Here is a 13,945-nt window from a genome sequence, read left to right on the forward strand (position 1 = left end):
GGTCAGTCACACATTGACCTCTGCAGGACGGAGCGACGGACCTGCTGGAGGAAGAAGGACCGGATTAATCTGAGTTATGGTAAGAGACTCATCCTCCAGAACCGGACTAAACCGAACTGTCTGAAATCTCGCTGGAGTTCCTGAGGCCAGTTTAATGGTTAATCAGGTCGCAGAGGTTTGTTGACTTAGCTTAGCTTTTGTTTGTTCTATTAGAGAGAGAGAGAGAGAGAGAGAGAGAGAGAGAGAGAGAGAGAGAGAGAGAGAGACACAGAGACACACACACACACACAGGGTGAGAGAGAGAGAGAGAGAGAGAGAGAGAGAGAGAGAGAGAGAGAGAGAGACACAGAGACACACACACACACACAGGGTGAGAGAGAGAGAGAGAGAGAGAGAGAGAGGGGGGGGGGGGGGGGGGGGGGGACAGTCAGAAAGAGACAGAGAGAGAGAGACAGAGTGACACACACACAGGGTGAGACAGACACACACAGTCAGAGAGAGAGAGAGAGAGAGAGAGAGAGAGAGAGAGAGAGAGAGAGAGAGAGAGAGAGAGAGACAGACAGACACACACAGTCAGAGAGAGAGACACACACAGTCAGAGAGAGAGACAGAGAGAGAGACAGACACACACAGTCAGAGAGAGAGACAGACACACACAGTCAGAGAGAGAGACAGACACACACAGTCAGAGAGAGAGAGAGAGAGAGAGACAGACACACACAGTCAGAGAGAGAGAGAGAGAGAGAGACAGACACACACAGTCAGAGAGAGAGAGAGAGAGAGAGAGAGAGAGAGAGAGAGACAGACACACACAGGGTGAGAGAGAGAGAGAGAGGGGGGGGGGGGGGGACACAGTCAGAAAGAGACAGAGAGAGAGACAGAGTGACACACACACAGGGTGAGACAGACACACACAGTCAGAGAGAGAGAGAGAGAGAGAGAGAGAGAGAGAGAGAGAGAGAGAGAGAGAGAGAGAGAGAGAGAGAGAGAGAGAGAGAGAGAGAGAGAGAGAGACACACACACACACACACACAGGGTGAGACAGACACACACAGTCAGAGAGAGAGAGAGAGAGAGAGAGAGAGAGAGAGAGAGAGAGAGAGAGAGAGAGAGAGAGAGAGAGAGAGAGAGAGAGAGAGAGAGAGAGAGAGAGAGAGACAGACAGACAGACAGACAGATGGGAAAGGCCTTGAAACAGAGAAATTGAGAAAAGTACACAGATTTATAAAACCTGAACAAAGAGATGTTTGAGACCAAACTGAAGGTCGGAGACGTATTTTTTTTCCCTGGTTTCCAAGCCGGTAGTGTTGTCCTGACGGAGGGTCAGCGGTTGACCCTGTGGCGCTGCAGTGTGGACAGGGTTTAATCATTACTCAGACAGACGGAGGGCTGAGCTAAAGTAAAGAGAGCCCTCTGCCTGCTGCAGTAAACACGGCCGGAGGCAACCCTTTAAAATCAGTCAGGTAGAGGAAAGCTCTGCCGCCTCGGTTTCATGTGGGGACTTGTTTCTTGTAGACTCAGCGCTGCTGTTCAGGTGCAGCTGAAATCTGCGAATTCCGTGATTCATTAGTGGCCTAGCAGCCCGATCACGGCCCTCTGTGGGGCGTAAAGGTTTCAAACTGCTTCGTCATCCTCACAAACAAAAAAGCAGAACAATCTTCGTATTTTATTGTCCTGTTATGATGTCATTTGGTCATGAGGCAGATTTCTATGGCCTTAAATCCTTGGCTGGACTACGCAACCTGTAAAATCCTAACCTTGTGGAGAGGTGACGGAGTCTTGTGGCTTCGCAAGGACTTTTCTAGATTTTTATGGGTGCAGCTTGAACTGGAGTTCCAAGGTAAAACGCTGCTACCCTTTTACGTCCCCTTTGGATCATGTTGATATACACCGGTCAGCCATAGCATTCTGACGACCACCTCGTTTCTACGCTCACTGTCCACTTTATCAGCTCCACTTACTGTATAGCTGCACTCTGTAGTTCTACAGTTACAGACTGTAGTCCATCTGTTTCTCTGATACTCTGTTACCCTGTTCTTCAGTGGTCAGGACCCCCATGGACCCCCACAGAGCAGGTACTATTTGGATGGTGGATCATTCTCAGCACTGCAGTGACACTGACATGGTGGTGGTGGTGGTGTGTTAGTGTGTGTTGTGCTGGTGCGAGTGGATCAGACACAGCAGTGTCTGTGTCCACTCACTGTCCACTCTATTAGACACTCCTTCCTTGTCGGTCCACCTTGTAGATGTAGAGTGAGAGATGACAGCTCATCTGCTGCTGCACAGTTTGAGTTGATCATCCTCTAGTCCTTCATCAGTGGTCACAGGACGCTGCCCACAGTCAGTCACCTCGTGTGAAGAGTAACACTTGACGGGTTCTGGAGTGATAAACAGAAAACGGGCTGATTGAGATTTGTGGCTATAATTGGGGTAAAACTGGCTTAAGCTGTGACTGAAACAGTTAAATCCCCCCTATTTGCTGTCACCGTGGGCATCAGATTTACGAAAGCATTTCAGCCCTTAAGATCTGCTGCTGGCCTTCTGAGTCATTCTGGTCAGCAGTGGTCAGCATGAGGCTTGGTATTACAGTGACTGTACAGTATGTGATTAGCGAGGGGGGGGGGGGTAATTTATGGTATTTGGCGGACACTCTTATCCACAGCGACTTACAATTTGATCATTTTACGCAGGAAGGCGAAGGTGGTGTTGGGAGTCTTGCCCAAGGACTCTTATTGGTGTAGTGTAGGGGGCTTGAACCCCAGTCTACAGTGTAGAAGGCAGAGGTGTTACCCACTACACTAACCAACCAGATCTGACCGCAGTAGCTCAATAACAAATCCTAAATGATTTGATGTATCATGAAGGCTCAAACTTGATTTGATTTATTTGGTACAGTTCAGAGTTACTGTTAATATTTGAGTGAATGCACAGATGTGACTGAAGTAGAAAGAAACTGGGGGAAATTTCACAATTTCTGCACAAAAGCGTAAATAAAGTCATTTAGTGTGGTTTGATGTTCACAGCGGCGAAACTTACCGTCTCATTTCTTTACAGTGGTGCTTATAGGAACCAGAGGTTGTGATGTCACTTTATTTACTCTCCAACACCACCAGTGAACCTACACGTGTTGTCTGAGTTTTATATTCAGATGTTAATGATGGTGAAATTATGGGGAATAAAGCTTTTCAGTTGGTAGTACGTTTATTTTTTAATAATTAAGTTTTCCTTAAAAACACCCTGCATGTACCTCTCCACCCTGCACATGCGCGTCTAAAAACATGGTTAATGCCCAAAGTCTCAAACCTACCCCAGAAAACACCGATGCAGTGACTCAGGCCGTCGTATCTGTAGCCGTTTCGTGGAGCAGCTTTCTGTGAGACTTTCAGAGGCATTAAACTCTCCTGACGTCGAGCTCCTGTCACCACCACTGTGAACAGCTCTGACTCGCAGCATTGCTCTGGAAGGGCTTTTTGCACATTAAACAACTTTGAATGATTTGCTTGGATCTTAAATGATTTAATTTAGTTGAAACTTGGAAAAATCTGGAATTCCCCTTTAAACTTCTACGACCCACATGGGGTCTCCTGTGGTCTCTGTTGGTACAAACACAGAGAGTCATCTGACGTCAGAGGTCAGGAACTGGCCTCGGTTTCTTTCTTTATCAGCGGCCTTCGTTTCGTCACAGGTTCCTGAGAGGAAGTCAGAATTCTAAGGAGCTGAGAGATGACCGGGAATTACTTGGAATTCTGTGACATCAGTTGTAAAAAGTGCTATACAAATAAATTTGATCTGCTCAAGTGAAGTGATACTTTTTTAAAATCCCACAAACGGGGAAATTCCACCTCCGCATTTAACCCATCCGTGAAGTGAAACACCACATACACACTAGGGGGCAGTGAGCACACTTGCCCGGAGCGGTGGGCAGCCCTATCCACGGCACCCGGGGAGCAATTGTGGGTTAGGTGTCTTGCTCAAGGACACCTCAGTCATGTTTGAGTTGAGATTTTAAAGGGTTTTTTTTTGAGCATGTAAGAACTTCTGGAATCCCTCCTGAAGGTCCAGACTTGCGTAACGTCTGGATCTGCTTGCTTTAAAAATAGGAGAAAGTTTGTCAACATGGAACAAAGATCTGAGGGCAGTGAAGTGGAGCGATGGCCTTCGTAGAGGTTTTGAAGCTTAAATCAGGCCTGTATGTTGAACTGTTAATTGCAATGTTAGCTTTTGGAATTCTGATCTCACAGAAGGTTTCAATATGCAAATTAACCTTATTTATTGATTATCCTGACCAAACCCAGTCACTCAGTAATTTTATTTCCCCTACTTAATTCCACGTCTAACACTGATGTGGTTCTATGTGCCAAAAACTGTCATAATTTTAATAAGAACATTTTCCAGTCTCTTATTATAGGCCGTTTGTTACCGCTCATATGGCTAATATATACAAATGACCTCTGTTCTGATTGGCTGCCCTGTACTGTGCATCATTCATGAAGCAGCTTGGGCTGAAACCATCATTGCTCCAGCAGTGGGTTTAAGGTCTGATTGTGGAGCTTAAATCAGGTTCTCCAGGTGAAAAGTTGGTATTTGTTCCTTTTCATAACCGAATGTTTTAAAACAGAGCAGTAGAGTAAAAGCCTGGAGGCGAGGCGAGGCGGGGTGTGTGGAGTCAGTCCAGCTTAGAACAGATCATCTCAGTGAATTCCAGTGATCAGACGCCACCTGTGCAGCAAGTCCAGTTGTGAAATTTCCTCACTACTAAATATTCCACAGTCCACTGTCAGTGGGATTATAACAAAGTGGAAGCAATTGGGAACGACAGCAACTCAGCCACGAAGTGGTCGGCCACGTAAAATGACAGAGCGGTCAGCGGATGCTGAGGGGCATAGAGCGCAGAGGTCACCGACTTTCTGCTGAGTCAATCACTACAGACCTCCAAACTTCATGTGGCCTTCAGATCAGCTCAAGAACAGCGTAGAGAGCTTCATGGAATGGGTTTCCATGGCCGAGCAGCTGCATCCAAGCCTTACATCACCAAGCGCAACGCAAAGCGTGGAATGCAGTGGTGTAAAGCGCCGCCACTGGACTCTAGAGCAGTGGAGACGTGTTCTCTGGAGTGACCAATCACACTTCTCCATCTGGAAATCTGATGGACGAGTCTGGGTTTGGCGGTTGCCAGGAGACGGTGCTTGTCTGACTGCATTGTGCCGAGTGTAAAGTTTGGTGGAGGGGGGATCATGGTGTGGGCTGTTTTTCAGGAGTTGGGCTCGGCCCCTTAGTTCCAGTGAAAGGAACTCTTAAAGCTTCAGCACCAAGAGATTTTGGACAATTTCATGCTCCCAACTTTGTGGGAACAGTTTGGGGACGGCCCCTTCCTGTTCCAACATGACTGAGCACCAGTGCACAAAGCAGGTCCATAAAGACGTGGATGAGCCAGTTTGGTGTGGAAGAACTTGACTGGCCTGCACAGAGTCCTGACCTCAACCCCATAGAACCCCTTTGGGATGAATTAGAGTGGAGACTGTGAGCCAGGCCTTCTCGTCCAACATCAGTGTCTGACCTCACAAATGTGCTTCTGGAAGAACGGCCAAAAGTTCCCATAAACACTCCTAACCTTTGTGGAAAGCCTTCCCAGAAGAGCTGAAGCTGTTATAGCTGCAAAGTGTGGGCCAACATCATATTAAACCCTATGGATTAAGAATGAGATGTCACTCAATTTCATATGCGTGTGAAGCCAGATGACCGAATACTTTTGGATATAGTGTAGTTATAAGACTGGACAAAACAGACAAACACAAAGCAGATTCCAGGAAAGTGAAAGGTCTGTAAAGGTCTTCGAATTTAATCTAATTTTTTTTTTTAAATCTTCATTCCAGTTCATATAAATAAAAAAAATCAAATCCCGAACTCTTTGTTCTAATATCCAGAGACAGTGCGGGAGTAACAGTCTGCATATCTGTTTGTGGAGAAACTTGGCGCCAACGTGAACTTATTCTTTAACGTTTCTCCAAGCTGTTAAATAACTTGGCCGAACGTGAGGCATTAAATTCAAGCTGCGCTCCTGGATGCTGGTAGGACTCTGACCCTTTCTGAACATTTGGTTCTCAGACCATTAGACATGCGTGAGAAACAGAAGAAGAGAAAGTGTCCTGGCTGGGAGCACATGAGTTTATCAAGTGTGTTTATGTCTCACAAACAAGAGGCTTCTGTGTCTGAAAAATCAGCCCAAAACCACTGAGCCACAAACCTCCTGACCTGACTTATGTAACCACAGTGAGATACTCCACTTTACTCGTCTCTCAGACACACTAAACACGAGTTTTAACATCAGGACGTAAACATACGTCCTGTATGAAATCACACACACACACACACACACACACACACACACACACACACACACACACGTGAGAGTTTTGGGCATCTAAGCAAATTTTTAATCAGTTGACCTCAGCAGCGAGTTTATCACAATATACATTAGAATAAAGTCGTATTCATAATTCAGATAAACAGAAAAACAATAAACAGTAACAAGAATTTCTCGGGTCCATATTTTTCCTGGACACCTTCACAGCCGCCACAGAGACTCGTTAATATCATCAATTACATCATGAGCTCAATTTACTGAGCACTGATTGGTCAAACCAGGAGCTGCTTTTTAACTACATATAATACTGGACTTCCTCGAGGAGGAGAGGCTTGGAGATGGGTAAACAAACACACCAACATCCAGAAAAATCACTGTTTATTATATATATATAAAACACACACACACACACACACACACACACACACACACACACACACACACACACACACACACCTATGAATTGTTTATTCAAACATTAACACTTTTCTCAGCAAATAAACACAAACTACACAAATAGATTTTGAAAATGTGTCTTGGGTGCCAAGACTTTTGCACAGTACTGTACAAGTATCTGTAGTCGATCTTATGTCCTGTGTGTATTATATAAATGTAAATATCTGTAGGTAATACTGTCCCATGTCTTACACACACACACACACACACACACACACACACCTCTGACCCTTCATTTCTTTAATTTCCAGTCAAAACGTCTGTTAAGTACATTATTCATTTCGAAGGCGATGTTTGAGATTAGATAGAAGACAGTCCACTTGTATAAAGAGCAGGAATGTCAAATGACGTGATGAAAAAAGCAGTTTTCAAAACTGGATTTAAAGATCTGTCCAAAAAAAAAAAAAAAAAAAAAAAAAAAAAGGATCTGTGGAACCTGGTCAACCCAAAAACTGCCCCCATCAGATAAGCAGCACTGAAAGCTTTGATCTCTGAGAGAGAGGAGAACATCAAGCTGCTTCAGATCTGAAAACATCCACAGGTGTCTCTGCCCATCCTTCCACCGTGAGAAGACCACTCAGCGCTGTGGGTCTGAAAGGACGTGTAGCTGATTGAGAAGAACCTCACTGAGGAAAGGAGACGGACACAAAAAGATGAGGTTTTATGGATGGAGGAGGCCAAATGTGCAGCCGCTACTTGTATAAAGGATAAAATAGGACCAACTTTTACGACTGAACAGCAGAAGAGCTGAAATATCCCTGCAAATTTCAAGAAAAACAAAAATGAATAAAACAGAAGCTGTAATAAAGGCCAAGAGTGGTCAGAGTGTTTATATATGCTTGTTATGCATCACTGCTGTCAGAATATTTCAGTTTGACATCATTTGGAAATCATTTGAACCTGCTGCCCTTTACATCGTGTACATTTTATGATGAATGGACCAAAAGAAACGGCCTAGAATTACTTAGAAAAATTAGACTTACATTAGAAGTAAAAGTAGGTCTTTTCCTTCTTCTGTAAAGTTACCGTTTTGGAGATACGAGGTTTTGTTCCATCAGCGATTTACTTTGAGGCTTTGACATCATTTGATGCTTTTTGCATTCTGTCAAAAGTTTAACAAACAGAAAATGATATAAAAATGTTGTAGAATTAAATCTTCATTCATAGCCAAGAATGTTTGACCTGCGTAGTTACTTTTATACGAGATACAAGGTTGTGACAGTAAAATAGCTTCTACATTGTGTGTGTGTGTGTGGTAGGTAGGATCTGATACTGTAGGCCATAAAACACACACACACACACACACACACACACACACACACACACACACACACACACTCTCTCTCTCTCTAGTCATCCTCTGGGAATGCTCTCGTGCCACAAATGATCGACTGGTTTACAGGATCAGTGACGAATTACAGATGCATGCCTGTGGCTTACTGGCTTGTTGAATGGCAGCATGAGCTACTGCAGCAACCCTGACTACTGAGCGGTCACAGTCCTCACAGACCACACATCTGAAACAGCTTTCAGTCAGGAAATAAGTCGAGGGCAAGCTCCAGGCACGGTTTGGCCTTTTACGCTGATCTGAGACCAGCTTTACTGACCCAAAACCGCTGCAAGAGGTCAGTCCTAATTAGTGCCGTACTAAGTCATTTGATGAAAATTTGAATTTACAGGTTTTCCCTTCTGTCAGAAACGTCCAAAGCTTCTTTTTAAAAATTAACAATTAGAACTGTAACCACCACTTGCTTAAATCAGGCTTTTGCCTCAGATCGAGTCAATTTGTTGCTCCAGTGTGAAAATAAAGAAGTAAACTTAAGAGAACATGCTGTGGGAAACGGGCTGGTGTCTGTTCACAGTGGACGTGACATTTACCTCTCTGACCTCCTCTTACCCTCTTCCTCTGGGGCAGATGGATGATAGAGACACACCTCTTCCCCCAGAGCGTCAGACAGGATGCAGCCGGCGCTGAGGCAGGTCATAGCCTCCGTCTGTGAACGGTTGTGGATGTCGAGTGATGTTAAGGGACATTAGAGGCTACACGTAATGGGCGAAGAATGCAATGTGATAGTTACCACGACAACCAGTGATGCTCATTTATGCCCTGCCTAAAACACACACACACACACACACAGTTATTAATATCAGATTATGCATTTTGGGGATGTGATTGAAGATCTACTGTTAGGATGGATGGGGTCTAGGGTGTCGTGTGTAATCTCGTTTACTCATCAGTGCTAACGAGTGATGTGCATCACTGATCTTCTGCAGGTCTCATGTAGAAAGTCTATGCATTGCACTGAGATGTGACCGTGGATGTTGTGCATTCACAGCTCAAGTTAAATCATGCCATCGTGTGCTTCTGACCCTTCTCCGGTTCCGTCTGCGTGACTAGCTTTTTTTTGTGGTGCTGCAGAACTGAGGCTGTGTCGCCCCCTGCGTTTCCTGTTGTGTATTGCAGTCTGTCACAGTGATGGCGTATATCAGGGTGTCGAACTCCAGGGCCGTGTTGATAAATCTCAGTAAACCTTTGGGCCACCTTGGTGTTGCCACGACTTGAACAGGTGTTTATATAAAAGTTATGCAGAACTGCCCATTTGTTAGAACCAGATACCAGCCGTCTTTGTGCTGCCATGCATACTGGGGACTGTAGCGCATCTCAGGGTGAACTGTTGGCCTTGTGTCCGACGCATGGCGCAAGTCATAGACATGACCATATGGCATTCTAGAGCGTTCCGTTTAAGCAGCAGAACCCGATCATTTTATCATGAAATATCATCCCGGCTGTGATGTAGGCGCCGTAGATCACAGCCGTGATGTTACTGGTGAGAACTCCCTCCTCGAGTGATCTACTGCTTTAATACAGCGGTTAAATAAGTACAGTAAGAAATGAATAAACTGGCCGTGAACGCGGCGTTTAATATGTTTTAAATGTTCAGTTCCTTCCTCCTAATTATAGCTCCTTAACGAGCAGATTGTTGCTACATTAATGAGCTCCGCCCACTCGCTGCTCAGTCTGCTGTAAGCCTCACCTTTTTAAGTGCAGACTGAGCCATAAAACTGAGCCAATATCAGGTTCAGCTCAGTTTGGTCAGTTTCTCCAGATCAGTATTAATGTTGTTTTGTTCCAGCCGGTCTGTAAAGCTTCTTACAGCCCGTTTAGTTTGGCAAATGGTGTTGGGTTCATTTCTGGCTGATTCCAGGTTGTTCAGCTGTTCTTCTGTCACAGCTGCCGACTGAAAAGCTGCTCAGTGGAGACGACAGTTTGGGAATTTAGCGTCGTCTCGTCTTCAGAGTCGGACCAAATCGGCTGTCGGTCAGATGTGATCTTAACAGCGTCCGTTTTCTGTCTGTGGCAAAGTCAGAAGTAAAAACGTTCAAACGGCTTGAGCGTCTCCTACAGCTGTCAGAGCCGTTGCTTAGCAACAGCGTCTCAGTGGAGTGACTGTTTGTGAGAAACCTGTGATGTTATGGTGAAATACAGCAGAGTTAGAACGGTACTCAGTCAGCTTGCGCGGCCGGAACTAAACGGTTGTATAATCTGTAATCACCATTTTTCATAGCTTTGTCGACTTCATCCACTAATCACTGCAGGTGAGATGTGGCTGTGGTGCTCTGCCGGTCTGTCTCCGTTTACTGCGATGTGCTTCCTGTGGACACGTACCGTGATGACATTGTGCAGCCCTTCTTGCGGATGACTGGGTTCGGTTGGGATTGGTTTGTCCCTTTGACCCGGCACACACATCCACATCTGCTGTGCTGAGGGAGTGAGCTAGGAAAGGGTCCAAATATGCGGCCCAGTGCCAGCAGGGTTTGTGCCAGCAGGGTTTGTGCCAGCACATGCCAAAACTCTGCATACTTGCTGAGAACATGGATTCCAAGCAAGTAAATACTTGGGACAAGAAATTTGACAGGTTACTTGGCACAGGAGTACAACCCCGTGTCGGGACCGAGAGCTATTTTCTCCTCGCCCAAAGCCCCGACATATGAGGTTTAAATACTAAGACTATTCTGTACTGTGGTACAAAAGAGTAAGAGTATTTCAATCAATAATGAAAGAGCATAGAATAAAAGACTTCAGCCGCTGAGTTCTTGTGGAAGGGAGGAAAAAAAAAGCCCAGCTTCAGGTGGCAACCAAATGTAAAGATCACTACAAAGCGTCCTTTTTTATATCCCATTTCAGGGGGAGCTCTTCACCCCTCCCTTTGGTACATGTCCCTGAATCACCTTTTGGTTTCCATTACGTCTTGGTTTACCAAGTCTTTTGAAAACCTTTCAGATATATTTTCTCATCTTTTCTGTATCGAGTCATTCTGGCCTCCTCAAGGCCTTAGTTGGACACTTTCCTCATTAATTTGGCTCAGTTTTTGCCAGTTCTTATCTAGTCTTCTAATTAGGAGCTCGCTTGTTTTCGTATTTTTGTTGTGCAGGCAGGGTTTCTCCGGCTTCTCCAGGTGTCTTATCAAAAATCCCTTTTGCGTAATGCACTGCCTGTGCCTGGGTCAGAAGTTCCTCCTGTCCCGTACATGCAAACGTTAGGCCTGTTTTCTGCCGAAGAGATCTGCCTGCCTCGGCTAGATGACCAACTTCATTTCAATCATTTCTAATTGAATGATTTTTACATGACTCACTTATTTTAGTCATTTTAAAAGTAGTCATTTTTGAGGAAACTCATTAAAACTCCACACCCGTCTGCTTATTATTCTATCCCGAAAAAGAAATGAGGCATCATGTAGTGTATTTCAGCCTTTTTGAACTTTTGCCTGAAATGGCATGCCCAAAGTAGAAGGAGCCCTGACCCTACATGCTTTGGGCTGCAGTCATGATGTTGGTCTTATTTAAAAAGTTACACTCAGGTTTTTAATCCAACAGTCAGAATAACTGAATGACTGACTCAGAGTAACAGAGACTAGAATGGAAGAGTTCATTTCCTCCCGACTCTGATCTCTATACTGATCCGAGTCTTGCCGTGTTATCAAAACCACGTTTTGGATTACGATGCATCTCTGGAGAGCGGCGAGGCTTTGAAGGTAAGCACCCGCAGATGATCTGCCGTTGGCTTATTCGATGCTCATGTTGCAAATGTGATCATAACTGCTATAAATAATGGATCATAAGATGTTTTTTGGGAATTGAATCCTGGGACTTCAAGCTTTCTAACGGAAAGTTGCGTCACTCTTTGGCTGGACAATTTGATGCATAAAGATGAAGCAGAAGTGAACGCTTTGATGGAAGCGTGCTGTTAGTGATCTAGCCAAGGGTAAAATGGCAAAAAAAAAAAAAAAAAAAAAAAAAAAAAAAAAAAAAGTTATGAGGTCATGCGATGCTCTTGCGTCCCTCAGCCTCACGGGTTTGACAGGATTCATGATTTCACAGTCAGTGTTCTTTCACTGCAAACATCAGGGCCCTAAACTTTCCAAAAGAATTGGGACACTGTCTAAAATGTAAATATAAGCAGAATGCAATGATATGTGAATCATTTAAATCCCATGTTCAATTGAAAATAGTACAAAGACAACAAATCAGATGTTAAATCAGAATTTTTTATATCCCTCTCTGAATTTGATGCCAGCAGCATGATTCAAAAATGTTGTGACAGGGGCAACAGGGCAGCAAAAGATGGTTGTAACGGGGAGCGAGGTGGCAGACACATATGCGGAGATAAAAGACTTTTATTGTGGGCAAATCCAGGGTCATAGTCCAAACGGTCCAGGGTCATAGTGCCAACACATTCATCATGGGACAGACATGACAGAAACCAGAACAGTGCAATCAACAGTACAAAGACCAGCGACCAGACGGGGGAAAACACAGGCTTTAAATACATGAGGAACAGGCGGGAACACAGGTGGAAACGATCAGGGGTGGAGTCACAAAACGAGGGGGCTGGACATGGAAACCAAAACAAAAAACACACATGGGCTAAACCAAAACACGAACACATGGACAGGACTGGGAGGGGCCCTATCATGACAATGGTAAAGATAGGAGAGGGTTTACAGATTTGTGAAAAAAAAAAAAAAAAATAGTGCAAGAATTGATGAATAACAGAACATCTCAACGTGAAAAAGAAAAATCTACAGTATTTAATATCATTAAAATATTCAAAGAATCTGGACAAATCTCTATTAAGGACAAGGCTGAAAACCAGTATTGCATGGCTGGGATCTTCGGGGCCACAATTGATCACTTCCTCCACAAATACAAGTTAAAACTTCACCATCCAAAAGCAGAAACCATGATCCAGAAACGCTGCCACCTTCTCTGGGCTGAGCTATTTTGAGATGGATTGAAGTGATAGGGGGGAAAAAATAAAAAATGTTCTGTAGTCTGATAATCAAAATTAGATTTTTTTTGGTAAATCACTGACAGCACGTCCTCCGGGCTAAAGGAGAGGAGAGGAACCATCCGGCTTGATATCAGCAAACAGTTCAAAGCCAACCTCTCTGATACAGGACGGGGCATTAGTGCGCGTGCCTTGGCTGACTGGCACATCTGTGATTGCTCCATTAATGCTGAATGATATTCAGCTTATAGAGCAACATCTGCTGCCATCCAGACGACGTCTTTTTCAGGGAAGGCCTTGATTATTTCAGCAAGACGATGTCAAACCACATTCTGCATGTATTACAGCAGCATCGCTTTGATTTAAGAGAGTCTGGTGACTAAAGACCGGTCACCATCTGAAAACATTTGGCTCATTGTGAAATGAAAAATACGACATAGGAGACCCTGGAACTGATGAGCAGCTGAAATCCTGTATCAAACTCTTTAGTTCCATGCCAGTTTCTTTTCTCGTCCCTCCTTTTTCTCCCTTTTTTTAGTTTCGGGGTGGTTTCTTTTCTTGGCCCTCCTTTTTCTCTCTTTTTTAGTTTCGGGTTAGTTCAGTTCAGTTCAGTTCAGTTCAGTTCAGTTCAGTTCAGTTCTTTTCTTTTCTTTTCTTTTCTTTTCTTTTACTAAGTACCATACCAGTCACCCCTCTACAAAGGTGTGACAAACACTGCCCTTTGCCACAGCCTTAAGTAGTGGCATCAGCAGGTGAGTTGAGTTAACCTAATCAGCTCACGGGCTTCTGGGAATTGGTGTTTACTGAAGTTATGGCCCCTTGCCGTCATTGCCCTC

The 13,945-nt window shown here is 44.5% G+C and overlaps 1 protein-coding gene across 1 annotated transcript in view; it reads left to right on the top strand.

Annotated features, from left to right (window-relative positions):
• Positions 1 to 13,945, top strand: part of ece1 (endothelin converting enzyme 1) — a 68,023-nt gene continuing 54,078 nt past the window's right edge. The window contains exon 1 of the mRNA XM_037532331.1: positions 1 to 79. Within this exon, the coding sequence (XP_037388228.1) occupies positions 77 to 79 (3 nt within the window). The 5' untranslated portion in view covers positions 1 to 76. The remainder of the gene's footprint in view (positions 80 to 13,945) is intronic.

This window comes from Pygocentrus nattereri, chromosome 21 (assembly GCF_015220715.1).
Source record: "Pygocentrus nattereri isolate fPygNat1 chromosome 21, fPygNat1.pri, whole genome shotgun sequence".
In the NCBI taxonomy this organism is placed as follows: Eukaryota; Metazoa; Chordata; class Actinopteri; order Characiformes; family Serrasalmidae; genus Pygocentrus; species Pygocentrus nattereri.